At 38.7% G+C, this 26,880-nt stretch overlaps 2 protein-coding genes across 2 annotated transcripts in view; one reads left to right on the forward strand and one right to left on the reverse strand.

Annotated features, from left to right (window-relative positions):
* Window positions 1–7,145, forward strand: part of LOC145776997 (uncharacterized) — a 30,612-nt gene extending 23,467 nt beyond the window's left edge. The window contains exons 7-12 of the mRNA XM_082588262.1: window positions 1,044–1,118; window positions 2,486–2,677; window positions 3,229–3,330; window positions 3,743–3,889; window positions 4,961–5,026; window positions 5,597–7,145. Of these exons, the coding sequence (XP_082444388.1) occupies window positions 1,044–1,118; window positions 2,486–2,677; window positions 3,229–3,330; window positions 3,743–3,889; window positions 4,961–5,026; window positions 5,597–5,716 (702 nt within the window). The 3' untranslated portion in view covers window positions 5,717–7,145. The remainder of the gene's footprint in view (window positions 1–1,043; window positions 1,119–2,485; window positions 2,678–3,228; window positions 3,331–3,742; window positions 3,890–4,960; window positions 5,027–5,596) is intronic.
* Window positions 7,146–7,923: 778 nt separating this feature from the next.
* On the reverse strand, window positions 7,924–22,653 carry LOC145777441 (uncharacterized). The gene is made up of 5 exons (XM_082588814.1): window positions 22,645–22,653; window positions 21,564–21,679; window positions 19,706–19,804; window positions 15,012–15,136; window positions 7,924–8,166 (listed from the first exon to the last, which is right to left on the reverse strand). The coding sequence occupies exons 1-5, from the start codon at window positions 22,651–22,653 to the stop codon at window positions 7,967–7,969; spliced, it is 549 nt and encodes a 182-aa protein (XP_082444940.1). The 3' UTR covers window positions 7,924–7,966.
* Between the last annotated feature and the right edge of the window lie 4,227 nt (window positions 22,654–26,880).

The following is a 26,880-nucleotide window of genomic DNA, read 5'->3' on the forward strand; positions in this document are numbered from 1 at the left end:
TTTAGCGACGTTAAAACGGTGTAAAAAAGGCAATTTCTGCTGGTCGGAATAACTAGGCTACGGTACCCGATAATTTCTTTTCAATCCAAGCTGTAGGTCACACATTTGGTTAGCCTTTTTATTCTGTTACTACAATGTCAAATGAAATGTTAGGCTAACTGGGTTCTTGAAACAAATTTTTGCTGGTCGGGATGAATTGAATAGGTTACGGTACCCGATAAATTCCTTTCAATCCAAGCTGTAGGCCACACATTTATTGATCCATATACTAATCATTTTAACTATTCAAAAGTACTTACTAACTTAACATAAACATGACGAATTTTAATTTAATAGTTCAAAGATTTTATTTTAATTTTTTTCTGCACGATATCAACATTTGGCGACGTTAAAACGATGTAAAAACGGCAGTGATAATTAGGCTACGGTACCCGATAATTTCCTTTCAAAAATTTCAAAAAATTGCCGAATAGGGAACTCGCCGAATGGGAAACTCGCCGAAACGGGCCATTCCGACTGCAGACATATATGTCATTTTCTTGTGTTATTGCGCGTGACCTTTCATTGAATACGATATTTTGAATGCGAGGGTCACTTTACGAAACTCCAAGTTTCTATTTACTTGTAAATTGCATTTATTCTTGCTTTTCGTATTCTCAATGTTTTGTTTCTCATTACTAATTTTTTTTTATGGGTATTTTGTCATGACATCTCATTCTGCCCCCTCGCAAAAAAAACACTGTCACTGAGCCATCATAAAAAAACAGTAAATTGAATGTCACTCTGCAACAAGTGTTAAATCTTGCTGTCTGTATAGGAAAAGTTGGAAAACTAAACAGTTTCCATTGTTTTTGTGATGCAATTACGGTTACGTTTAGAAATGCCATAGTATTGAGCATTGATGCTGTCTGCATGTTGGTACAAATGCTGTTGTTTTTCACACTTTTGTTGGCATTCCTCATAGCCGAGTCTATGCCAAAACATAGCATTAAGCTGCCATATTGTTACAGTCATTACATTACTAACTGATTTCTGCTTTGTAGTTGAGCGATAACTCTTTGACTGAAGTTGGAAAGAGCTGCCCTGATCTCCTTCACTTAAAACTACACAAATGCATGGTGGGTTTTAACTTAATTTAAAGCATTGCATACTGCATAGCGGCCTATATAAGGGTCCACGTCTATTAGGCGCTGACAGTTAGGCGCTGGTCTAATAGACGCGCACACTGTGGCGTCTGGATATTTAGGTGCGGAGCACTGTGGCGCCCGGTCATTTAGGTGCTATTCCTAGTAAAGTCTGCAGATTGTATCAGCTTGGCAGGTAGGGGCGTAGGGCAATGCTTTTCACACAAAATATTATATGGAACAGAAAAATATGTTGTTTTGTTAATGCGTGTGCGTTGTTGGTCATGGCTTCAGTGAGTGAAGTTGCTTAAACCGGCAATGCTTTTTTACACAAAATGTTAAATTGAACAGAAAAATATGTCATGGCTTCCGTGAGTGAAGCTGCTTAAACCGGCAATGCGTTTTCACACAAAATATTATATTAAACAAAAATATATGGGTGAAGCTGCTTGAACCGGCAATGATTTTCACACAAAATATTATATTATTACCGTAGCCAAAAAAGGACAGGCAAAGACTATGGATCTGCCATGATTTACGACGTAGGGATACTTCCGTAGGATTACTTCCAATAATGTTCGGAAGCTTGAATAATTTATTGATAAAGCTTTCACCAACACAAACCTGGACTAACAACAAATAAAACAATAATAAATCAATAAAACAACAATATATTTTTCTGTTCAATATAACATTTTATGTGAAAAGCATTGCCGGTTTAAGCAGCTTCACTCACGGAAGCCATGATATAATTTTCTGGCAAGCTGCCAAGCTGTTACAATCTACAGACTTTACTAGGAATAGCATCTAAATGACCGGGCGCCACAGTGCTCCGCACCTAAATATCCAGACGCCACAGTGTGCGCGCCTATTAGGCCAGCGCCTAATTGTCAGCGCCTAAAAGACTTGCTCCCCTATATAACGAGAGGTTCTGTGTTTTTCAGAGCATAGGGGCTTTATCAATATTAACACTACACAAAACGATTCTTGTAGTGGTGCGGTTTGACAAGTAGCAATACTGTTTTTCTTTAGTGTGTCCATTGATCGCATTACGATATGTGTTGCTTTCAGACCTTTGAAATCCGAACATTTTTAGTGTTAATTAGTATATATTCTAGTTAGCCATTGATATATTTTTATTGGTATAGAAATAATTGGATTGCATGCATTTACATTCGAGCATAGAATGAAATTAACTTGCGATGCCGACTGCCATAGATTTACTAAACAGCCCATCGCCTTGGTGGACGACCAAGAAATGCCATTTGAGTAAAATATAAAAAGTTTTCACAAAAGAATCCGATCTCCCAAACGCAGATCTGTTTAATCCTTCTATCGTTCATGCTTAGTTCTTTATTCAGCACATTACTGATGATGGTGTGGTTCGCATAGCGGAAGGGTGCCAGAAGTTGCAATTGATCGGACTTTCAGAATGCGCTGAGCTGCACGATGAGTCTTTGTTTGCTCTTGCACAAAATTGCCATGCCCTCGAAACCTTAGAAGTAGCTTCCTGCCTTAACATGACCGACACAGGATTCATCACACTCGCAAAGGTGAGATTGGACGTTGGAATGACAAGATATTCTTCAAGTATAGTTTTATAGGCAAATCTTTTGACAATCTGATGGAACACAAAAACTAGTTCGTTTCCGAGTTGCTTGTTTATCCTCATCAGACTAGCCACCATACTAGATATATGAAATTACTGAATAAGGCGGCTGCTTGACTACTGGTAGATGGCTGGAAGGCTCCTTCCCTGCCACCGTTGCTTCCTTAATTATTATGTATGTTTCTCTTTGACTTGTTATCACTGTATATGCAATGATGAATAAAGTATATCTTGGCTCTATAGTCTATATGAAGAAGTTTCAAACAGCATAAGGCACAGTATGGAAGTTTAGTGTAGGTTTTAAGTTAGCATGTTTATCAGTAGCTGACTGAGTGAAACCACAAACGTAGAAGAACGTTATGGAGCATCTTGAACTACCATTGCGTCTTTTTTGCGTGGGCAATTTGTGAGGTTGCAACCTTAGTACCATCTTTAATGTTACTTTAATACATTCCTGTGTCCTATACCTACATTTAGTGTACTGTATGTGCGCAGGCCTGCCCTGAGTTACAACGCATGGACTTGGAGGAATGCGTCCACGTTTCGGACAGGACTCTACGCTACTTAGCGCTTCACTGCCAAAAATTATCCGAATTGGTGAGTCTTGTTTGTTTCTTTTAGCGCAGTGGTCTGGACCAATGTGGTATCACGAACTTTTATATCGGGGCCAAGTACTGTACAATTGCACAATGTACATTGTACATGTTGATTTCCCATCTTGTGCGGTAGTTTTCCCACTGGGACGGCTGGATGTTTGAAATGTTTTCCCTTCAAATACCTGTTAGACGTCAACAGGTTTTTTAGCCTGGATTATTTTCAATAGAAAACGTTTGGCAATTGTGACATGGTTGTGCTGCAGTTACTAGCTACTTTTTTTGAAAATGTTTTACAAAATTATACGTTACTTGATTATATTTGTATTTGACACAGCAAGTCATTTAACTTGCCAAGTCATTCATACATGATCTACACTGCCGTACTTCAATCGAAATGGCTGTATCTCTTCCAGACTCTATCCCATTGTGAACTAATAACCGATGAAGGCATACAGGACCTGGGTTCATCCTCGTGCGTCAACGAGCATCTTAAAGTATTGGAGCTTGATAACTGCCCTTTGATAACCGACTCCAGTCTTGAGTACCTTGTTGCCTGCCAGGTTCGTTTCATTGTTGAATTATATTAACTCCGTCCCAGACAGCAAAATTCGCTATTTTTACATTAATTCAACGTCTGCGTTGAACCAATGTAAAAATGGCGAATTTTGCTGTTAAGTGGTGACATTATCAAAAGTTTCTCGGTAGTCGGGTGTAGCAAGAATTGACAGCGATATACACGCTTTTTGCCCATGAGACTGGGCTCATCAGTATTGCACCACTAATTCAGACCACAGAGCTCTCCACTGCTTCATTAATTGAACAAGCGAAGATTTAGAAGAGTCAATTGTGGGGAGAAAATTCGTCTTCGAAGCTTTCATTGCGATTTCAATCGCGCAGTTGTTTATACAGTGGTTCCGTGATTTGCAGTTTTGGTTTAAGTTGAAAGCTTTCCATGAACTTATTCTGGCCACCGCCTTCATCCTTTCCTTGATGTGCGCTGCTCAACAGCACCACACGTGGCCGTGGCGTTGCTGAATATCGCCAGGGAAAAAACTATCTTCAACAGTCTTGTGGTCTTAACCAGGAGTGTGCAAACCTGCAGCATTGTTGGGCCAAATATACATAACCAGCTTAGTCCGTGTGCCACAACTGTGTTCCACATGGTCTATGTAGGGATTTAATTAAAGGAGCAATACTGTCAACTGCCCTCACTTCTGTTCTCTGGAAATAGCTATTGTTCACTATATTATGACGAATGTGCAATAAATAACCACGCAGCTATCTCACTCCTAGCTAGCCTACTTTCACACTGGTTGAGCTTGTAGGGTTGCCACATAAAAAATAATGTTTGCTAAACGTTGCAAATGGAGATATAACTACAAATCGTCTAGCGGACCACACAATATTTAAAATTCGGATCTTTCCGCTGGCCAAAACGTTTAAGCTCGCGAGCCACGCCTTGCACCCCCCTGGTCTAAACCATGTGCGACATAGATTCATTACGACGTATTATTTAGTTACATTGTATCCAGTTGTCAACGAATATAGTCCTTACACGAATTCTACAGCTAGCGTACCCCAACGCATTGCTGGAGATATTAGTGTAAAAATATATTGAATTTTACTATCAGAACCTCACTAAACTGGAACTGTACGATTGCCAGCTCATCACCAAGTCTGCCATCCGAACTTTAAAGGTAGGTCTTTTTGAAATCTTGCTCTAGTGTTCATTTACTGCGCACTTCGGATCAATGGATGGCGAGGCAGTGCTGCCAGATTATGAATGCCAATTAGTGCTTTGTAGGCGGATCAAGAATGGAATGGCCAGCCAGTTGGTTACAATTACAATCATCTGAAACATAAAAACGAGCAATTGTCTCTGGACATTTTTTGAAGTATCAGGGTTCTGAAAGAGATACAACTGTTTCGTCGCATCATGGAAAATCGGAAAGTTTTGTTTTAAAAGTTGAAAACGTGCCAAAGTTGGTATGTGCAACTGTGCACCCATCCAGAAAATCGCTTGCCTTTTTTACGACCATAGATTTTTTCAACGTTTCATGAGATTAATTTACGTAAAAAAGCTGATTTGCAAACGTATGTTTCAAAAAACTAATTTCCCAGATAGCAAATCAACTGTTTTTTTACATTGTGAGCGGAAATTGAAATGGAACGCTCCAGTAAGTTGCACCGGGAAAGGAACCCGTGCAGCCGACCTCATATAAACTTGTGATTTTTAAAGAACTTCAAGTCGCTCTTATTGTTTTCAGATTGCTCTTCCCGGCACAGAGATCCATGCTTACTTTGCCCCCGCTTCTCCTAACCCATCACTTGGTAACAACCGAAGAGGACGAAGAAGAAAATATTGCCGTTGCTGCTCCATTCTTTGATCGATAACTGATTTATTACATTGATTCAACACCAATACTGAAACTCTTTTTCTGTGATTTCTCTTTTCGATTCTTCTGCGCGTACTTGCTGCACTCAACATGCACTATGGTTGTAAGATGGGATGTGTGTTTGCTTTTATCCTTGGCCTTATAGGAGTTTAACTATTGCTGGTGTGGACGGAAAACATCAACGTGTTGTGTTGTTGTTTCTCATCACGATGGATTCACATATCGATCTGTGGGTCGTAAAAACAGAGTCGGAATTCATGGTTACCTGGCCTATGGGACCACGTTGTATTCCCCTAATAATAAAGTTGGCGTGTTTGATATTGTTGTATAAATGTTTACTTAAGGTCAACTTGAGCTTGACCACAAAACACAGAAACTTATCTTTTAACATCTCAAATTTAACGCTTCACTGATCATCGACATATGGCATAGGTAATGAAATTGCCAGATGAAAAAATAATTAATTCCATTGTCTTTTTTTCTTGTGTATTTGTGGGTTAATCTTGAATTTGTTTCATTCAGAAAATAAGCTGCCCTATTTTTTACTTGGAATGTTGGTTTTAAGTTTTTGCAGAATCATGTAGCCTAATTTACGTTGCTGCAACGTTTAAACACGTTACATCTGTGGCAAAAAATATTTTCTTAATTACTTCACGACAACCCGTAGAAATCTAAATGTCCCACCAGTTGCCAGTATTAACAGGTTTCTTGTTTATCGTTCCTTCCCTTGTTCATCGTTTTGTTCGTAATTATTTGTTGGCGTGGTCCTGATTATGACGAAGGCAAAAGAAGTAATCTGAGCTGGCTTTGGAAGCAGCTTGCGATGTTCAAGCTTTGTGATAGCATGAAGCATGGACTATTTAGAAGTCCATGCATGAAGTATGCTTGTTGCTTAATCATGATTTTAATGTGATAAACACGAAGCACGATAAAACGCGAATTTGAAAAGCCTTGCTGTAAGAGAATTGTTTTGGTGTGGTCGCTGAAAACGAAAGTCGAAGCGTTGATTGGTGTGGATAATAAATTGAAGCTTGTACTTGATATCGAACTTGGTTCCGCCATAACTTGAGCACGTTCTCGTCTCCAAAGTAACACACATTATTGATAGGCAAATTTGTTTGTGAACCGACTGTGGTGAGAACAATTCAATATGGGACACCGCTTGGCAGCACTGTTTAATCCTTGCACCAATAAATATTTAATTCCGCCAAATAGTCGAAACAAAACTTTGCGGCCAGATATTTTGTTGAGCTTTGTTTTGCATTATTCGTTTGTATCGTGTTCCATTATTTGTTTATCGTGCAAGCTTTTTTATTTTCTTAGTTTTTACAACATTTTTGGTACATCGTCAGTGTCTCTTAGTATTAATCTGGTTTTGCAACCATCTTTTATCATCAATAAACGTTATAAAGACGGCAAATTCTCAGTTTGGCGAAGGTCGTCTCTAACGTATGCCGTGGTTTCCTTTCTTACCAAGAACGCAATCTTCCGGTACTTCGTGCTTTTGTTCTGCACTTAGTGAAATATGGACCATCCGCAAAAGCTCTTTGCAGAAGGTTGGAACCAGAACCGTGGAGTGTGCTTACTTTGTCACCTCAAAGGAATTGAGAGCAGAGACGAATTTGGCAAACTGGTCAATTCTAACATTGTAGGTGGTATGGGTAGTTTCTTGTTGCCACCACTCGTACCGTGCTGTAATTTGCGAAGGTTGAATCCTAAACTTAAAGTATGTTCTTCGTTTTCGTATCTAGCACTAGTTGCAACGTTCATCTGATGAAAGTAAAAGCAACAACAAACAGGTGCGTGTTTTTTGCTAAGATTTGTGAGCGGTTACTTTCCACTTTAAATTGCGCAAAAACTTCCAACATTAAACATAAATTAAAGTTTTTACGTAATTTAACGTGGAAAGTAACCGCTCACACATCTTTGGCCAACCTTTAAAATAATGTATTTTTCATTTTTTCTTGCCTTCAACCGCACTGCAGTGTATAACTTTGTAAATTTTATTTTGTATGTTATTCGCTCTGAGGATGTGCATTGTCATGGTGCGCGAAACGTCAGTGAAGCAATACATCAACCTGTTTGCCGTTACTTTCATCAGATGAACGTTGCAACTAGTGCTAGAAACGATAATTGTCCTGATGAACACCCAAACTTTTCAGTATTCTTCGTTTTCTTCGCACAGTTTTATTACAACGCTGAGACACATTCTTTGAGTAATGTTTTTCACATGCAAGTAGGTTAGCGGAAAAAGACGAGCAATGCCGCCAACGCAAAGAGCATAGCTCGGTTTGATGTGATGGCAGCTGAGCCGCAGCAGAGAGAGATGTCATCTTTAGAGCGAACCGGGCGAGATGACGTCAGATTGAACTCGGAAGGAAGGTAGAAGATAGTTTCGTTGGTCACGTGACTCTCAAATGCTGACGGACACTTTTCCTGGGCTGCAAACATAACGCAGTGACAAGCAGATGTAGTCCACAAATTTGTTGCCTAGTCTTAAGAAAAATCCAAGCGTCTGTTTCACCCTTGGTTTGCAGGTTATTACAGATTTATTAATAATATTGAATCTTTCCTATAGTAGGCCTAGTCCCCGCCAGTAGCGCACCCAGAAAAAAATTTAGGGGGGGGCTAATTCAGAAATGTCGGCCGAGTGAACAATGAAAATACACCCTTCTTAAAGGCTCCTAATAACGACCAATATACAGTACATTACTTTGCTAAACTGAGCATTTTTACTTTCCTGAACTTCTAATGGAATAAACCAAAACTTTTTATCCCTCATCATTATATTATACATTTATACAATGCCTGGTGTAAACATTAAATTAGGTGTACAAATGCAAAATCAAAGAAAGTTCTTAAACAGACGAAAAGAAACAAGTTGTAACATAACTCCAGAACGAAAACAAAATTCACCAGCCAACGAGCTACAATTTGATGTCAAGCCGTCTTTGATGCTTCTGAAGTTCATCTAAAATTTCTGTTGGTGAAATTGGAATTTCCCAATGAATGTTCAACATTGCCAACCCATTTAGCCTTTCTTCTCCCATGCTACTTCGCAGATAGCTTTTGATCCTCTTCAGTGTTGAAAACGAGCGCTCGCTTGTACAAGTGGTAACTGGCAAGGTAACAAATATTTTTAACAGTTTGTAAATATTACTGTAGATGTCTGAATCGCATAGCAATATTGCTTCAATTGCCGATGTCGGTGGTTAGCATTATAGCGAAACCGTTCGTTCCAAAGCGTAAATTCATTTTGCAACAAAGAATCAGAATCCAACTCTAAATCTTCGCAGTAAAATTCACACAAATTTGAGAAAAGTTGCCTATCTTGGTTTGTCAACTGACGTCCAGTGGGAAGTAACAAAAAAAACGCCTCAAGTATGTTGCCATGCTTTAAAAAACGGTTATTAAGTTGGGAGATGAAATCGTCGATGAATGGAATGAATATAGATATTCGGTAATAATCTTCAGGCGTTTCTGCAACAATATTGTTCCGATGAATTTGATGTTCAGCAATTCTTCTCAGTGCAACGCTGTCTTGAAACAAATCAGAAATAATTTTTGCACCTTCGTGTAAATTGTGTTAAACTTTTCGACAGCATCCAGCCTCACGTCATTTAAAACTTTCTCAAGAGCTTTCACGTGTGTAATTGCACTTGCCGTATCCAATTGTTTGCTTTGTAGTTGCTTACTAAGTGGCAAACTGAACGAAAATATTTCGTTCGATATTAGGAGAGAAAATACGAAGTCCGGTTTAGATATTCTGCACAGTAGTAATTCAGCACCAGAAGAGGACTCTCTATCACTCCATAGCGATATTTCATGAAGGGCGGGGACAACGGCATAAAATAACTCCATCACAATTATTACCGCATCATGTCGGGCAATCCATCTTGTTGGACAAAGACGTTGCAGTTTAGATCGTTTGACATCTGGCAAACATTTGTTTATATGGGTCGTCAAAACGTTGTTGCGCTTGGGTGTTTCAAAAAAGTTATGCAACCTTTCAACGATGCCAAAACAATTGCAAATACATCGAATTTCAGTGGCGGATGAAATCGCTAGGTTTAGGCTGTGTAACATGCAATGCACATATATAGCAAGGGGACATTTGGTTCGGATATTGGCTTGTACACCATTGTGCTTACCGGACATGGCTGCTGCTCCGTCGTATCCTTGGCCTCTTAAATACTTGATATCAATTCCAAATGCTAACAAGCTTTCAATAATAGCAGTTGCCAAGGATTGACCAGTGGTGGAAACTACCGGTATAAATTGCAAAAAATTTTCACAGAGTACTTTGGAATTTTCATTGAAGTAGCGGACGCAAATAGACAGCTGTTCCACACAAGACACGTCTGTAGTCTCATCAGCAAGAACTGTGAAACAACGGGATTGATTGACTTCTGAAACAAGCTTTTGTAGCATGATCCTATTGGCGCATTCTATAATTTGGTTTTGAATTTTCCAGCTGATATAAGTAGCATTCATCGCAGAGGTTTCCAAATGATTTTTTAACACGACATCCCCAGCATCAATACGAATCCGAAGTAGTGAACGAAAATTACCTTCTCCTCGTTGTTTTTCTTTAACATTGAAAGGGCCGTAATCACGATGACCTCTGAGTGACCAGCCATTTCGACCACAATCGAGTACAGTTTTAATTATAGGAACCATTTTTTCGCGATTTTTTTCAACTACAGCAGCGTGAGCAGTGTTGATTTGTCGGTCAATTGATGTGGCTGCACCAGTGCCAATATTCAATAAACTGTTAGCGGTATGAACGGCGTGATTGTGGTAGTTACACTTTGTATGTTTAACGAAATGCTCCGTTGCCTTTTTCCAATTATTAAAAGGTACCGTAACAAGCTGCCCAACTCGTTGACGGCCAGATTTCCCAACTTCTTTAAGAGCAAAGAGCACACAATACTTGCAATAAGCCCCATCAATTAAGGCTGAATAACATAACCATGAAAAAGTTTGTAGCCACGAGTAATTGAAACGGCGTTGCTGGTTACCTACGGTCTTGAAGGGAAATCTGTAGCCTGCAGTAGGCTGCCAAATATATTGCAGAAACGACAACTTGTCGCAAACCATTGGAGTGCCTGCACCTGTTGTGGTTAATTGTAGAACGGCAGAATGAATGTCGAAAACGGATGCGTTGAAAGGCACCGACACCGTACCGTTATCTGAAGACGAGCTAGACGATTCAACAGGATTCGTTCTCTCAATCAGATTAGATGGCCTAGTGGAACCCATGCTACTAGCACCATCAGCATCCTCATCCCTACGTCCACTCTCGCTGTCTTCTATAGATTTCGACTTTTTCGTCATGTATGACAAAATAGAATTAGCGTTCCGTTTTCCAACACAAATAAGGGCGAAAACAACAACTAGCACGAAAACAGTTTGAAACAAAATACTTTCCAGCATGATGAGCTAACAGTTCCTGGATATAGGCCTAACACAAAGACAATTTATTACAGCCCAGAGGCTACCAGTGCGGCATAGCCTGGAGGCCACTCCATCGCAACCTTCACATAATACTGTACAGTGTAGGCTACACGATAGGCTAGGAAGATAGGTTTAGAAGGCTTTTTAAAATTTCAGCAAAGTCCCTCTGAAAGGCTTTCATCAAATTCAGACCAGACCATTGAAGAGTCAAAGCGCCCTGTAGCTGCTCAATATGCCGCATAACTGGTTAACTTCCACCGAACGACGTCGTGTGGCTTTTGCGTCACAATGCTCTGTGCACCACTAGGAAAACTTTTACACCAGGGGTCGGCAAACTGCGGCCCGCGGGCCAAATGCGGCCCGCGGACAAACTTTTTGCGGCCCTCGAACGATCTTACTTTTAGTGCATAAACTAAAGTTTCATCATTATCTACGCGTGAATTTATTTTATATCATAACAAAAGGCCCTTTAACATGTGTCCCGACATTACTCGGTAACTCCCATGTACGCTACAAAATCTTTTGCGAGGTTAGATGGCTAAGTCGCAGTGCTATGTTACAACGGTTGTATGATTTGCGAAACGAAATAGTGACTTTCTTGATACGGTACAAAAGAATGCAGGTTTCGGCATTGATGAACTTAGTGATCCTGATTGGTTAACAGATTTAGCCTTTCTCACTGATTTCACTTCTCACATGAACAAGCTAAACTTACAACTACATGGATAGGAGCAATTTATTAATCAGATGTATGATCATATTACTGCCTTCGTAAACAAGCTACGTCTTTGGGAAACTCAACTAATCAGTTCCAACTTTGCTCATTTTCCCAATTTGGGCCTTTTTAAATCTTCCAACCCTGATAAGTACATAGGGCATAGGCTATCACTTATCGTTTCCACTAAAACTAACTTTGAATCTCGATTTTGCGATTTCAAAATCAAAAAAACAGATTCGATTTATTTGCCATTTTATTTTCAATGGATGTCAATTCTGTGCCACATGAGATGCAAATGGAAATAATTGAACTTCAATCATCCAACATATTGAAGGCCAAATACGATTCAGTTCCAATTGCCAATATTTATAAAGAATATGTCCAGAAATCCACCTATCATCACAGGGCCGGATTTAGCTGATGGGAGGCCCGGGGCACTTTTAGATCGAGGGCCCCCGTGCAAAAAAAATTTTCAAGCCTACGGCGCGTAAAAACCATCTCTACGTCTACAGTAGCATCAGTCCAGTACTGCACAGCATTTTGCAGAAACTTTAAAGGCCAAAAGGAAAAAAATAACACAAAATCACATTTTTTCCACATAGGGGGGGCCCTTCAAAAGTCGGGGGGCCCGGGGCAACTGCCCCCCCCCCTAAATCCGGGCCTGTATCCTCATCTGTATGACAATGCAAAACGTGTAATGTGCATGTTTGGAAGCACATATTGCTGTGAGCAGCTTTTTTCAAAAATGAATTACGCAAAGAATAAACTTCGCACTCGCCTGTCAGATCGTCATTTGAATGACGTATTGCAAATATCATCAACAAAGTTGCCAGTTGATTTAAACACCTTGGCCATGACACAGAAACAACATCATCCTTTACATTGATAAATGATAAGTAAATAAAAACAATGCATTGCGCTTTAATACGAGTTTGATAATAAATATGAAACGGCAACAAACACGTCTCATTGTGCAATAGACACAGGAATAGGAGTTGCAGGTGCGCCATGATTTTAAGGATAATGTGGCGATTGTTTATAGGTTGAAATTTATGCGGCCCGCACGTTACCGGAAGTTTGTAGATTTGGCCCAGTAGTACAGAAAGTTTGCCGACCCCTGTTCTACACTATCGCTAATATTTTCTGTTGTGCAAAGTTCCACTGGGCTGTCTCACTGCAATACCAAAACTTAACAAATTTTGCTGCATCTTTCTGCAATAGCCTTGCTATAGGCTATAACCAACCTTGCTTTATCAACATTACTCTGAGATCAAAGCCAGACATTGTGACGTAAGACTTGAACTAAGTTGCGCGTGATCAGAGTAGAAGCACCATACTCCCATCGATTCTTAGCGAAGAATTAACCTTTGTTATGCTGATTCAATATCATCAATCGTTGAAGCAACGTAAAAATCGAAAGTTTTCCTGGTTGAATGGATAAGGGATACAGTATTAACATTTTCTAGATGCGCGCTAGAATGCGCGGGAAATTATATCTCGCAAGAATTGTTCATGCTATGCAATGACGATTTGTATCATTAGTTCCTGTGTTATTTCTCGGCGGACAAATTTGACCGATCTAGATGGTAGGCTACTTCCCGTGGACATCAAATGCTGTGACGGTGGACATGTCCGCCGTGAATTTCGAGGCCTGGAATAAATGGAAAGCATATAAAAACTTCATTTTTGGTGATGGGCTTGAGCCCCCTTAGCCCCATGCTGGGTGCGCTACTGGTCCCCGCTTATTAAGCCTACCTTCGGACCATTTTGGAGATATTAAGCGGGGCACTAATTTCTGCCACTCCTTGTAAGTTACTAGAGACGCTACATTGCGGGACGCGCAACTCTGCTGTTTCGCCATCATTAGAAGAGTTAATTGCCAATTTGACATTTTTTACCCTGTGCTGCTGGCTTCAATCTTCCTATGTAACCTAAAAAAGTAGCCTACATTATTTTGTGAATTAGAAAAAAACCGAACCCTTCTAGTGTTGCGGATGTAGTTTCGCATCCCTATGATCTACAATCCCTACCTTATACGCATAATTGACAATGGCTAAAAGTTGCTAAATCTAGTAACAAGGATGAGTTCTTGTTCTACGCCATTGGCTACGTTTTTACGGAGAGCCAAAATTGCGAGTGTCAGCAGCAAGTCGTGTTTTCTACAATCCTACGATCACAGAACGAGAACTGAGTAAGAATCATAATGAAGCGTAAAATTTTCGAAAGCAAAACAAAATATAGTGATGCTTTTCTACACAATTTCAAGCAAATGTGATCGAGAATATTGAGCTCATTAAGGTTTTTTTTTATTACAGGAATAAATAGGAGTAGGCTAATTCCGGACCAAATTGGACTTAATAAGCGGGGACTGCTGTATAGCCTACCGTATGCTTATTTTTACTAGCAATAACCAACTGCATGACTAAGATTTGTTTCCCAGGGTAGAGACGAGTTAGCGTTGTCTGAATTGTTTTTAGAAGCGGCTGATTAGATGATCAAAATGGTCTTTCGCTGCTCCTGATTAATCAGATTGAATTGTTCATCACTGAACGAGTGAACGTACTCAAGCGCTTCTCTATGTCGTGAATTGCATGTTTTTGTGATGTAGCGCAAGCTTATTGTATGTACTATTATAGAATCTGATTGGCAAATAGGGAAACTGGGATAAAGTGTGCAATGGGATAAAATGAGCAACTCCTGTTTAAAACAGAGTGAAGTTTCCGATTGTTGCCGGGAAATTATTTCATCCACTAGGTGCCGTTGAATGGAGAGCAGTTCTTAGAATGCATTGCTCAAGCGCACACCCCGAGAGTCGAACCAGCGTCACGTGATCTTGAATTTGAATTTTGAAGTAACTTATCACGTGACATGCAAAGTAAAATCTTATTGGATGTTTTATACTTGGGCATAATTTTGAATGCACTATCATTTCACAGGCATTTGTCATAAACAAATAACGCTTATTTTGAATGATGTGACAAGCGGCCAGTTTCAGGAAATATTCTGATAAAGTCATAATGAATAGGTTACGTCCAGAAAAGCTTTCAACTTAGCTATCAACAAGTTTGTTATTAGGGTATTATTGTTATTTAAGAACATTTGGCTTCTTACTGATATTCGGGGGTACGATCAAGCACTTGAAAACAAAGTCTTCATCCAGAGCAAGAAGGAACGGAGTCCAATAGTCGTTGTAACTAACGTTGTAAGATGCTTCAATTTCTGAGGAATTGTAATATCTAAATAAAACAAACACATGAGCAACAAAAATACCTGACACTTGCCTACGCTGATTCATTGAGCCTACTTCATTGTAGGCCTACATGGGCGCTCATGCTTGGATTTGGTTATTCTACTGAAAATAGATCATTCTGATAGCATTTTGTTCTACAAAGATTTGTGCGGTGTGTAGGCTATAGGCTACATCCTAAATGCTTGAAAACGACTGGTATTGGCCAATTTTTGGCACATCGAGCTTATGCCCGATGCTTAACCCTGTCTTAATACGAGCTGTTTTCGTCAGGGAATGGGATGGGATGGAATGAAAGATGGAATGGAATGGAAGACAGATTTTGGGATGGAAAATGTCAAGGATGGAAAATGTCAAGGATGGAAAGGAATGGAAGATCTTGATGATGGGATGGAAGACAATCTTCCATCATTCCAGCCCAATTCCATCATTAACTTTGTAACGCTTTATCAAGACATGCAAAATATTACGTCTGAAATAATTCGATTTTCGGTTCGTATTAAACCACCTGGACTGTTGCCTAACGAGTATTTGTCAAACTTACTGTCGTTAGGCAGAATTGACCAATCAGAAAGCAATACACGATTCACACTTATCCCAAGAGGAGGAAACTTCTTGACGTTTGACAGCATTCCATCATACGACGCTTGTGTTCTATGTTTGGAGATTCTCGTGGGTTTTGTTTCGAGAAGGCAGTTAAACGAAATAGAGTTTTGTACATTTCGAAACGAAAAACTACAATGGCAAAGTTGATAGAAAACACAAGGAAACAAAACAAAAATGTCTCAAAAGTAAACGTTGAAAGTATTTGCAACCCGAACAAAAGTAATGTTGTGCAATAGGTTGGTTGGTTTTGAATCTTTATCATCGGACTGACAAATTAATTGCTGTTAAATTTTTAGCTTAAAGTAGCCGATGGTTTTTAGGTTTATTTGTGGCATATTCAATGTCTTGTCGACCAAATGTCTGTCGACCAAATGTCTGTCGACCAAACGTCCTATCGACCAAATGACTGTCGACCAAATGTCTGTCGACCAAATGACTGTCGACCAAATGTCTGTCGACCAAACGACCGGCTACAGGTAGGGGAAGGTCGGGACCCATGATCATGGTGGGAGCCATAATCCACCCCCGTTTTTTTTAATATAAAGTACTCTTTTTGCATTTTTTGTTGTCGTTATATTTTTTATGCTTGGATAACTTTTCCACAATCCTTTGGTCAAAATTGTACTAAAAATGAAGGTGCAAAGAGGATTTATAGGTTTTGGGTTAAAAAAGTAAATTTTTTGGCTGAATGTGTTTTAAAATAACTCATTTGTTATGCAAGAAATGTTCATGAACTTTTTTGTAGTGGTAGGTGATGTATTTATGATGAAATTAAGCTGAAAGTTTTTTAGGTAGCAATGTTAGTTTTTTTTCAGCTGTTGTTTCTTTTCTGAACGATCAAGTAGGGAGCCTTGAGTCACCTTGTGTTGGGACCTACAAGCCATGACAAGTGCCTGTGATAGTAGACGTTAAAGTGTCATATGACATCATTTTTTTGTTTTCACACCTTTCCATTAGGATATATCACAACTCTGACTTTTGTTTCGTTTGCAACTATTAATTATGCTATTTTACATGAAAATTCTGACAACTCATCCCAAGAAATCATTTGAAAATTCTTCATCGCTTATTTCAAAATTTAAAGCTTGGAAGCTGGCTTGAAGATTGATTTCACACATAAATAATACAACTATGTTTTAGAATTGTATTTTTAATATGGCGGAGTGATTTCTTTGCTAAAATACTACATTTTTTGGCTTATCGCAATTGTGGCTTATCGCTCCCCACATGTGGGTACGATAAGCCACTTGGCGCGTGTTTATGTTTTTGAGCGTAAATTAAACATTCGCTGAAATAATAACTTGTGCTTTTGCTGTAGAGTAGGTAGCACTACAAGGCATTGCAAAACCAATTTTTAGAGAAAAATATTGAGAAACGTAGAAGATATGCATCTAAAAGAAAAAAGTGGCTCGCAGGTCCCGACCTTCCCCTAATAGCCATATGTATTGTGCGTATAGAAATTAAATTTTTACTCAACAAATTTATTGAAATAAAACGTTTGAGATGAAACAACGTCAGAAAGTCGGTTTTTATTCTAATTTCCCAAAAATAGCTTCAAAATTGAAACTTTTGAATCATAACTAAACTAAACAAAAAATTACTTATGCTCATTGATATGATATAAAGCATCCTTGAATGTTTCTACAATTCAAAGTAATTGCACTAACATTAACATATAGGCTATGTATAACTAGCATTGCACGAAAATGTCTAGTCACCGAGAAGAAATGCTTATTGTGAAGGGCAGAAAGGTAGAAAAATGACCAGTTTAGGTGTAGAAAATTCGCAAAGAACAAAAACTAAAAGTCAAGAAACTTCACATTTCTAGCATATTTCCTTCTGTGAAACATTTCACTACTAGAGTGGGTCGTCCTCCTAAAACCACGTGTCGCTACAGATAGGGTTAAATACAGTGTTGTACGCGTCATTGAAATATATTGACGGCGTCAGCGTCAGCGCGAATTGCCTAAAAACTTGACGGCGTAAAGTACTGCGCAAGCTCTTAAAGAAATTGACGGCGTCAGCGTCAGCGCTAATTTCCAGCGCTACTTTTTGCCAGCGTCTTATAAAACAGAAATAGCTCAACCAAGTTTAGGCTAACAATAGCTAGGCCTATAAATAAAGAGCAGGTAGGCCTATTATGTTTTGAGACTGTATTGTAATTAGCTGCTTAGCTTATTAGTAGGGCCATTTTAATTTGACTTAGCCTAAAAAAAAATTGTTGACTTTATTTTTATCAAATTTTGACTTTATTTTGAACTAACGAAATTGCTTATTTATAGAGGGTAGCCTACAGTTCTTTCTTGAATTGATACCACTTACCAAAACATAATATTTTGTCGATTTCAGACCCAAACGTAATACTTTGTCGAAAAGTCAAGGTGTTTTATGGATTATAAAAAGTTCGTTGTGTTTTATAGCGATAGGAAAATCTCCACTAATCTAACTTTTGCTGAAGACAGAAGACGATTTAGCTTGCTTAGGCATTTTTGTATTACAGAATGTCAGAGGCTATTCCTAAAATCAAAACTGTTGATCTTCGAAAAGACCATGTTTGTGAAGAGGGAGTGTTTTATAAAAATTATATAACGACGTAACAATGAATAAGCAAAGGACAATTTGCGATGAAAGTTACTGCTGATCCGTGGTCATTGTGACATATTTCCTGCTTTTATGGGTTAATATGGTTTAATTGTGTCGCAGTTCCTGATTTGCAATGCTTCCACAAGGATTTTGACAAAAATTCCTCTCTAGAAACACAGAATTAAGTTTGTTAAAAGCCATAGGCTAATTTGACAAATTTTGACTTTATTATCAATTTTGACTTTATTTTGACCTATAAACTTCTTAGAAACAGTCCCTTAGGTGCTGAAAACAACTTTATTCTTTGATTTGTGGATAAACGAGGTCATTAAAAAAATTTGACTTTATTGACTTTTGCGGGCCCTGCTTATTAGTTATTTCCTTGCAGAAAAACAAGCATTTCAAAACGTTTGTCTGACAATCTGCTGCGTTTGGGACGCACATTGTCCTTTCCAAGTGAAAACATGCGTTCCACAGCAGCGCTGGTTGGCATTGGTGTGTTGTAATTCAAAAACAAGTTGAAAACGTTTAGCCTACTCGGAAAGGTATCACTGTTCCAAGCGTGCTGTGATAGTTTAGCATGAATAAATATTTTAACGAGGTCCACTGCACCAATATCGCTCTTTTCAGGGGCATAGAGCTCTTGAAATAAAGTATCTTCAACGTCCGCGATGCCATTCATGGATTTTTCGCTTTCTGTCTCTGATCCCTCGTTCTCAATACATGGGTGATCACCATTTGGCGAACTTCTTCCGCGTGTATTCCAGGGAGCCATTCCAACCAACGCAAAAGTCGGTAATTCAGATGAGTCGCGTTGGCCAGAATACATTGTGAAACTCTTATTGCGTAACGAGATTTTCCATGAAAAAAAATGACGCATAGCGCTTGACGCTTAAAATCGGCAAAATAGTTGACGGCGCTATCACTTCCGTCAACTGAAAAATAAATTGACGGCGCTAGCCTCAGCGTCAACAAAAAGTTGACGCCGTCAAATGACGCCGTCAAATTGACGGCGTCAACGTACAACACTGGTTAAGTATTTAAACTAAGTCGGTTGAAAAGAAAAGCTGATTATTTTGGTCCACCTTCAAACAGCCCAATGTCTTGGTTCGATATAGGTAAGCCCAGTGCTGTTAATAGTTGCAGCTAATAACTAAGAATCATATTTGGGACGCACAGATGAAGAATCGAGGACCATATTTGGGGTATAAGTGAAGAAACAAGGGCCAAACTTCCTATTGAATAGATTTAAGACAAGCAAAAACTATCACAGCTTTGAATAGGCTGGTTAATACAGATTTTTTAGAATTAAGCAAAATTTATTTAAAAATATGTTGATAAGAAGTAATAATACGTGTAGTCTACTCACATGTAGCTGATTGGTGAAGTCGGGATGGGACGATCTCGGGAATAGGATCTTTGTTTTTTGTGGATGATTGCTGGGATGATGGCGATCCCTCCCCCTATCCTACAACAGTAACATGAACGCTAATTTCAAATCCGTTGCACTGAGACATATCAACAAAACATAAAATTTTGTAGCAATTCTTCCATATGGTCTACACTCCACAGTCCACATCCTGCGGTGTCCAAACAGACGTTTGTGCAGTTTCTGAAAAAATTATGGTTCAATGAACTCAGCTGGTTAGCGCCTGACTTGATTGGTTGATTGATTGAATCTTTATCTTCGGACTGGGAAAGCTTCTTGCAGAGCTTAATCCTGGCGGTTTCGCATACTTGTAGAGGCTTTGAATCACTGACGCAGGCCCGGTCACCGAGATTGACAGAGTGAAGTTTCCGATTGTTGCAGTCTTGTTGCCGGAAAATTATTCCGTCCATTAGATGAGGCTGAATAGAGAGCAGTCTTTAACATGCTTTGCTCAAGCGCACACCCCAAGAGTCGAACCAGCGCCGCTTGATCTTTAAGCTTCTTCTTTCCAGAAGTCACGCGCTAACCAACTGAGCTATCGGGGTAGCACTGAGCTATCGGGGTGGCACTGAGCTATGGGGGTGACACTGAGCTATCGGGGCGGCATTCGTTCGTTCACGAAGTGAACGAACAAGCTTCAAGATCAAGCGGCGCTGGTTCGACTCTCGGGGTGTGCGCTTGAGCAACGCATTCTAAAGACTGCTCTCCATTCAGCGGTACCTAATGGATGGGATAATTCCCGACAACAACACTTTAAAAATCGGAAACTTCACTCTGTCAATCTTGGTAGCAGGCCCTATGTCAAAAGCCTCTAGAAGTATGTAAAATTACCAGGAATAACCTATCGAGGCTTTGTCAGTCCGAGGATAAAGATTCAAAACCTACCAAACCAAACAAGAAATGCATAAAAAAACAATAACACGTGCCATGAAAATAAAGTCTGTTGAACTAGCGACAAGAAAGTTTATGCAAAGAAAAAATATCTTCCTTGTTGTAGCAGAAGATGGCGTTTCTACAAATACAGCATGTATTAAATTGAAACCAATTTGACATTTTCTTACATAGACCTTTTAAAACCCCTTTAATAACCTTTAATAGTTATATAGTTTAATAGTTTAATTTAATAGTTCAATAGTTTAATTTAATAGTTTTAATAGTTTAATAGTTTAATTTAATAATTTGATAGTTTAATAACCTTTAAACCCCTTTAATAATCTTACATAGACCTTTAATAACAATGCAGATTGGAAGCTGTTGCAACTAACGTATGAGAGTAAGGTAGTCCTATACTGAAGGTGGTCTCATACTGAAGGTGGTCCCATACTGAAGGTGATCCCATACTTGAAGTCAAGCATTGGAAGAAGGTGTTGTGTTTGTACTTAGCCTTCGGCACTAACGATACTAAGCCTCCTTTTCTTCAGCAACTAAGCCTACCGAATTCATTGCACCCTGAGTAGAGGTGAGCGGTGTTTATCAACAACCAGCTGAAGCCTGGAGTCGAACCAGGATTGTATGATTGGTAAGCGAACGCCTCATCCGCTATCCATTCCATCTCAAGTTTGAGAGTTAGTCATGGTATTCACAAAGAAGCCAAATCAAAGACGGCAAAACAAGTAGGTGCGTATTGTATGTTTTTTTTTTAATTTTTCATCATCAAATTCAGTTTTGGGAGACTTAGGCTATACGTCTTTGAACGCATCTACAAAAACATAAAACTGCATTGAACGCATCTACCTAAAAGATCATATGCAACAGGCTAGTAGCAATACCCGGAACCAAAACTTGGTAAATCACTTACAAGAGGTACTTTCCATATTTCTTAAACTTTTTGTTCGTGCCCACCAGTTTAGTCTTTCGTCGTCGATTCTTTCCTTTCACTTCAACAAAGGCATGATTTTTATTTTTTTTCCAAAGCTGTAGGTAGGCCTACGTTTGGAGCTGCTTGATCGCCTTCTTGACTCTTCCGATTCTGTTATCAAAAGAAGCAAAAGAAAAAGCACAGCAAGACTAAATGAGATGAGTGTTTGGTACCTGATTTGTTCGATATTTCTCCTCATTTTCTGAAATAAAAATCAACTCACTATAAATATTTATTGAGCTTCGGTAGAGAGTTTGTCTTGTTGAACCATAGGCATACGAAGCCGAGTAACGTGATCAAGTTTAACACTTTCAAGTTTATTACATATAGAAACACAAAACTACGCAACAAATTAAGTATCGAACGTTTTCGACATCACAAGATATCCTCTTCGGGAATTTTTGTTTGTTTGTTTGTTTATCTTTATCCTGCATTGCGGGAAAGCGGACTTGAGCGCTATGCATCGGTGTACGCCTTCCGACGTACACCTGACCCACGCTGCAGCCGACGGCAAGGTCTGTTTCCGGTTGTCTACTTTACTTATGACTTAAATTTGGTACTACCTATTACTCGAAATCGATCACTGAGTAGAGGCAATTATCGTAAAGTTTCTTGCCCAGAGAAACAACAGCAAGTGCGGGTGGCTGGAGTCGAACATGCAGGCTCTCGACTGCGAGCCCAACGCGCTAACCACTCGGCCACGGCTGCCGACAAAGTCGATAATTTACGATAATTGCCTCTACCTAGTGATCGAAATCGATCACTAGGTAGAGGCAATTATATACATAATATATATATACAATAATATACATACAACAACTACATCTGAATAAAATACAATGGTTAACTAAATCTATAAACAGGAAAAGACAAAAACTGCACAGTACTTCTGACTAGCTCAAACTCAACGATATAGGCTCCATTGTCTTTCTACCATATCATGTGATCTGTTTAACACCTTTTGATGCAGTTACCTTTGATTCTCGTGGATGCGCCTTCACAAACTCTGCTCATTCCTTACCTCAGTCATAGGGCATCTGAGATTTTTTATCAGACTTCTGCGGTGATTCAACAGCAATCTTTGGTCGCAATATCCGGCAATGACGTCCGTCAATATCACCTCAAACTCTGTGTTTAAATGGTTGATTCATTGGCCTCACGCATCTCAAACGTTTATAAGGAAACTCATTAGGGTTTTGCCACTCACCAAGTCATTTCCTTTACATCAAGGTATCACTGAACAAGTAACAGCTTTAAACTTGACTTTTCTAGATATATTCAAACTTCACTAAAATGTTACGCCGACATTTTCCTCTGGCCCCATTTTCTCCATCGTATTTTCACTTTTTTTACTTCAGTGATCTTCCAACTCTTAGTAGATATTCTCTTTCTTGATAGAAATTTTATCGACGTCTCCTGTAATGCGCTCATTCATAGACACTGTGTCAGCTTCTGTTACTAAGGTTGGCGATTGGGAATGCTTTCTTGGTTTCATTTCTTCCCCTAAAGTTAGATCAGGCTACCTTCCCTATAGCTCGTCTGTGCCTATAACTCAGTTGGTTATACGCCTCACTTTGTGCTTGAAAAACCTCAAGATTGTGAACGCTGGTTCGGCTCTCGGGGTGCACTTGAGCAACGCGGACTGTTTTACATTCAGCACCACATAGTGGGTGGAATAATTCTCATGCAACAACACTTCAACTACTACCTGGATTCTTCACTCTGTCAATCTCGACTCGAGGATCTGCATCAGTGGTTCAAAGCCTCTGCAAGTATACACACTGGTAAGAATAGCTTAACCTTTCAGAAGCTCTCTCAGTCCGAGGATAAAGATTCAAACCAACTTTCACTTTTATGTAGCAATGTAAATGCTCAATATAAACACACAACACTCTTACATAAATTTAACTTATAACCTTTAAAAAGAACTGTTGCATATAAAAACTAAAGACATATGTCCAACACTAACAGTGTTATTTGACTGCACAAAAATGACCATTGAACGCGTTAAACATTCGTTTTGTGATCGATCATGTTTGGTGCAAATAACTTAAGCTTATTGGAGGAGAGTCATCAAATATTTATAGCATTTTAAAAGCAAAGATGCAATATTGTGCATTGAAGTGAAAAATCAGCGTAGATTACGTTGAATATACGAAAAGAAACGAAAGAACATGCCATCATGTAGCAAAGGTAAATGGCTTCAGTTTGTATTGTTGTGCGGTAAAGTAGCTCATGACATTGTCAGTTGATATGAATAATTTGTGGAAGCGCATTTCAAAATTTAAACAGTTGAAACTTCTATGAGTAGTAAGCAAGATAAAGGCATTCCCGACGTTTCTTTAACGATAGACAAATCGCGCGATCCTGACTGCCCTGGAAAGTCATTTAGGAATGCATTTTGTCTCCATTATTACACCAAAATGTACTGTTTTAATAAAATTGCTGAAACCTTCAAACGACGTTTAGATAGATTTTGAAATTTTGGTTTTTTGCTGGCTTTGTGAGTTGGGGTCATCAGTTTAGAGTTTTTTTTCGCATCCATAACCTAATCCTTGTGTTGCAGGGTAGCGACCCTGCAACACAGGAACACCATCACTGCTGTATAGCTGATCAGTGTTAAATAATTTTGAAAACTAGTGTTTTCCAACAGAGTTTTGATAACCAAATAGAGCTTATGTGTTATTTTGACAAAAACAATATTTGGCACAAATGAAAGATTTTTACAATAGGCCTATTAAGAAAATGATGGGAATAAAAAGCATGCTGGAAGTATGGTAAAAGCATAAGACAAAACAACATGAAAGTTCATATGGGAGATCATAGCTGATTAAACATGATTAATCTGTCGAAGAAGAAGATGTGTTATTTTTCGATTCATTTTTCGTTTGACAGTTTCTGTGTTAACTATTATCTTAATGCAACTTAGGGTTCTGACATCACCATACAAATGGAATTTTGTAAAACTAAATGTTAAGGTAATAATTTATCTATAAAACTAAGGGAGAGGATAATTTTAATTTCAACTTTAGCCTTGATTTTAGAATACAACAGGACATTCTAAGACCTCTGGAAAAACATTTTTGAAATTTCCGTCTAAACACCCCCCTTACCCTGAAAATTACTTTTCGCGTCAAATTGTCTTGTATTGAATTGACGTGAAATTTTGTTTATAGCATTTAAAGCTCAAATATTATTTGCTACTGTACTAAAACACGTTAATGTTGCAAAACAGCCGCGAACAGTTTTTCTGTTTTTTTTCCAATTACGAGAACAACCAAATCCAGCAGGTTCGCAGGGATCAATAAGGTGATAGACCTTCTAAAAGGTTTTAAGCGCATATTATTAAGCGTTTCATACATATAGTCCGCCACAATGTTTAATGATAGAAGCGACTCCAAGCCACGATAAACCAAATATATAAAATTACTGGAAGCTACTGGATAAAGACCAAGTTAATGGGAACAGCATTTCAATACTTTACTGAGCATCCCACCAATTGCAGTGGAAGCAGAAAGAGCAGTTTCCGCAGCAAGATTTTTTGCCACAAAATTGCGATCACGGCTAAGTGAAAAATCTATCAATGCCTTGTGTTTGTGACGCAGTCACTACTGCAGCCAACATGAAATATAGATGAAGAAGGCTTGGATGCATTTTTCGTCTCGTTGATTCAATATACCACGCTCTATATATACTATTTGTACTTTCACGTTGTTGGTTTGCTGTTATCACCAAGGCCGTGTGAGCGACATCTAGGACCCCCACCCGAAATCCACTAGTGGGCCCCTGCATTTAATGATCGTTCTTAAAATAAGACCAAAACGCGTTTCACCAAAAAGCAAACTTTTCCAATGTGGGAAACAAATTTACATGCATCATTTTAGCAAAAATTAAACCAATTTTAAGATTTTATAGAAAAAAAAAGTTTATAGGCCATGCCCGCAATGCAGAAAGGGATCTAGAAAAAGTCGGGCAATGACCGAAGTTTTAACAAAGTAAAATTTATAACATAAATGAACAATACAATGCAAAACTTAATGTTCAAATAAATGAAACGGAAAGGGGGTGTGAGGGCTTATCCCCCAGAAAATATTGATTAATGCAATCTTGTTTTGGTCAATTTGTAGGTATTTTTAGGACCGTAGCAATATTTTTGATCAAAATGCACACTTTGTAGGCTATGTAATCAACTTTATCAAATTAAAACCGGATTGGGGTAGAAGTTTTGTGTACAATTTAAGTTAGCTAACTAATTCACATATTTTTTATTTGCGACCACAGAAAGATTTCAATAACTTATTTCTTGAAGGTTGATATAGCCTATAATGTGGTGTAGCCTTTCAGTACTAGTAGGCTAGAACTTCGAAATTTTTACCTGAGGTGTCCCCATCTTCACCGGTAACATTTTCACTTCATAAAAAATCTCGATTCACATTGAATTTTATCAATTTAATTATTATAGGCCATTTGAGTGAGCAGTGTGTTACTTCAAAATATTGTATCATTTTGTTAGTATTTGTATAGACACAAAAATTTTTCCCTCCCTCAATGCACAACTATGCTTGCCCATCATCGCCGAGATGAACGAAATGTGGTTGACAACGAAATTTTTTTTACAATAATGGAAAAAATTTTAAAATTACAAGCCGAAAAACGCTGCACAAACTATAAATATAAGTGGGCCCCTAGTTAGAGATGGGCCCCCAGTCGGGGTTTTAATTAGTTATTGATTATCGAGCTTCTGTAGTATTTTTATATTTTTTAAACGGTTAAAAAACAATAGACAAACTAAAATGAGTGGGCCCCCAATCAGCCGTGGGCCCCCAATCAGCCGTGGCCCCCCTCGGCCGGGGGGTGTGGGAGATGATTAGCACCGCCATGGTTATCAATATCCTGGTAATAACTCAGACGGCAATGTGGACCAGTTTCCACATTGTATTTAACCTACTTTGAAGACCGTTTCTGGTTTTCACAGTACATAATTCATTAATTCGATTAAACGAAACTGCATTTGTTTCTCCGCACTACGTTGATGCTGACCTCCAAAAAGTAAAAAAAAAAACGGGTTGGATTAAATCGTTCCTGGTTTTCCAGAATTCTTTTCAAAAAACCTGAAATTCAAAACAACCTAATTGTAATTAATTATATGATTTAAAAGTAAGCCTAATGTCCTTCTGGAAATTCTGTCAACCTGAAGTAGTAAAAGGATAGAATCTCGATTGCAGAAGCTCAAACAAACAAATCAAAAGAACCCAAA

Source organism: Aplidium turbinatum, chromosome 9 (assembly GCF_918807975.1).
Source record: "Aplidium turbinatum chromosome 9, kaAplTurb1.1, whole genome shotgun sequence".
Lineage (NCBI taxonomy): Eukaryota > Metazoa > Chordata > Ascidiacea > Aplousobranchia > Polyclinidae > Aplidium > Aplidium turbinatum.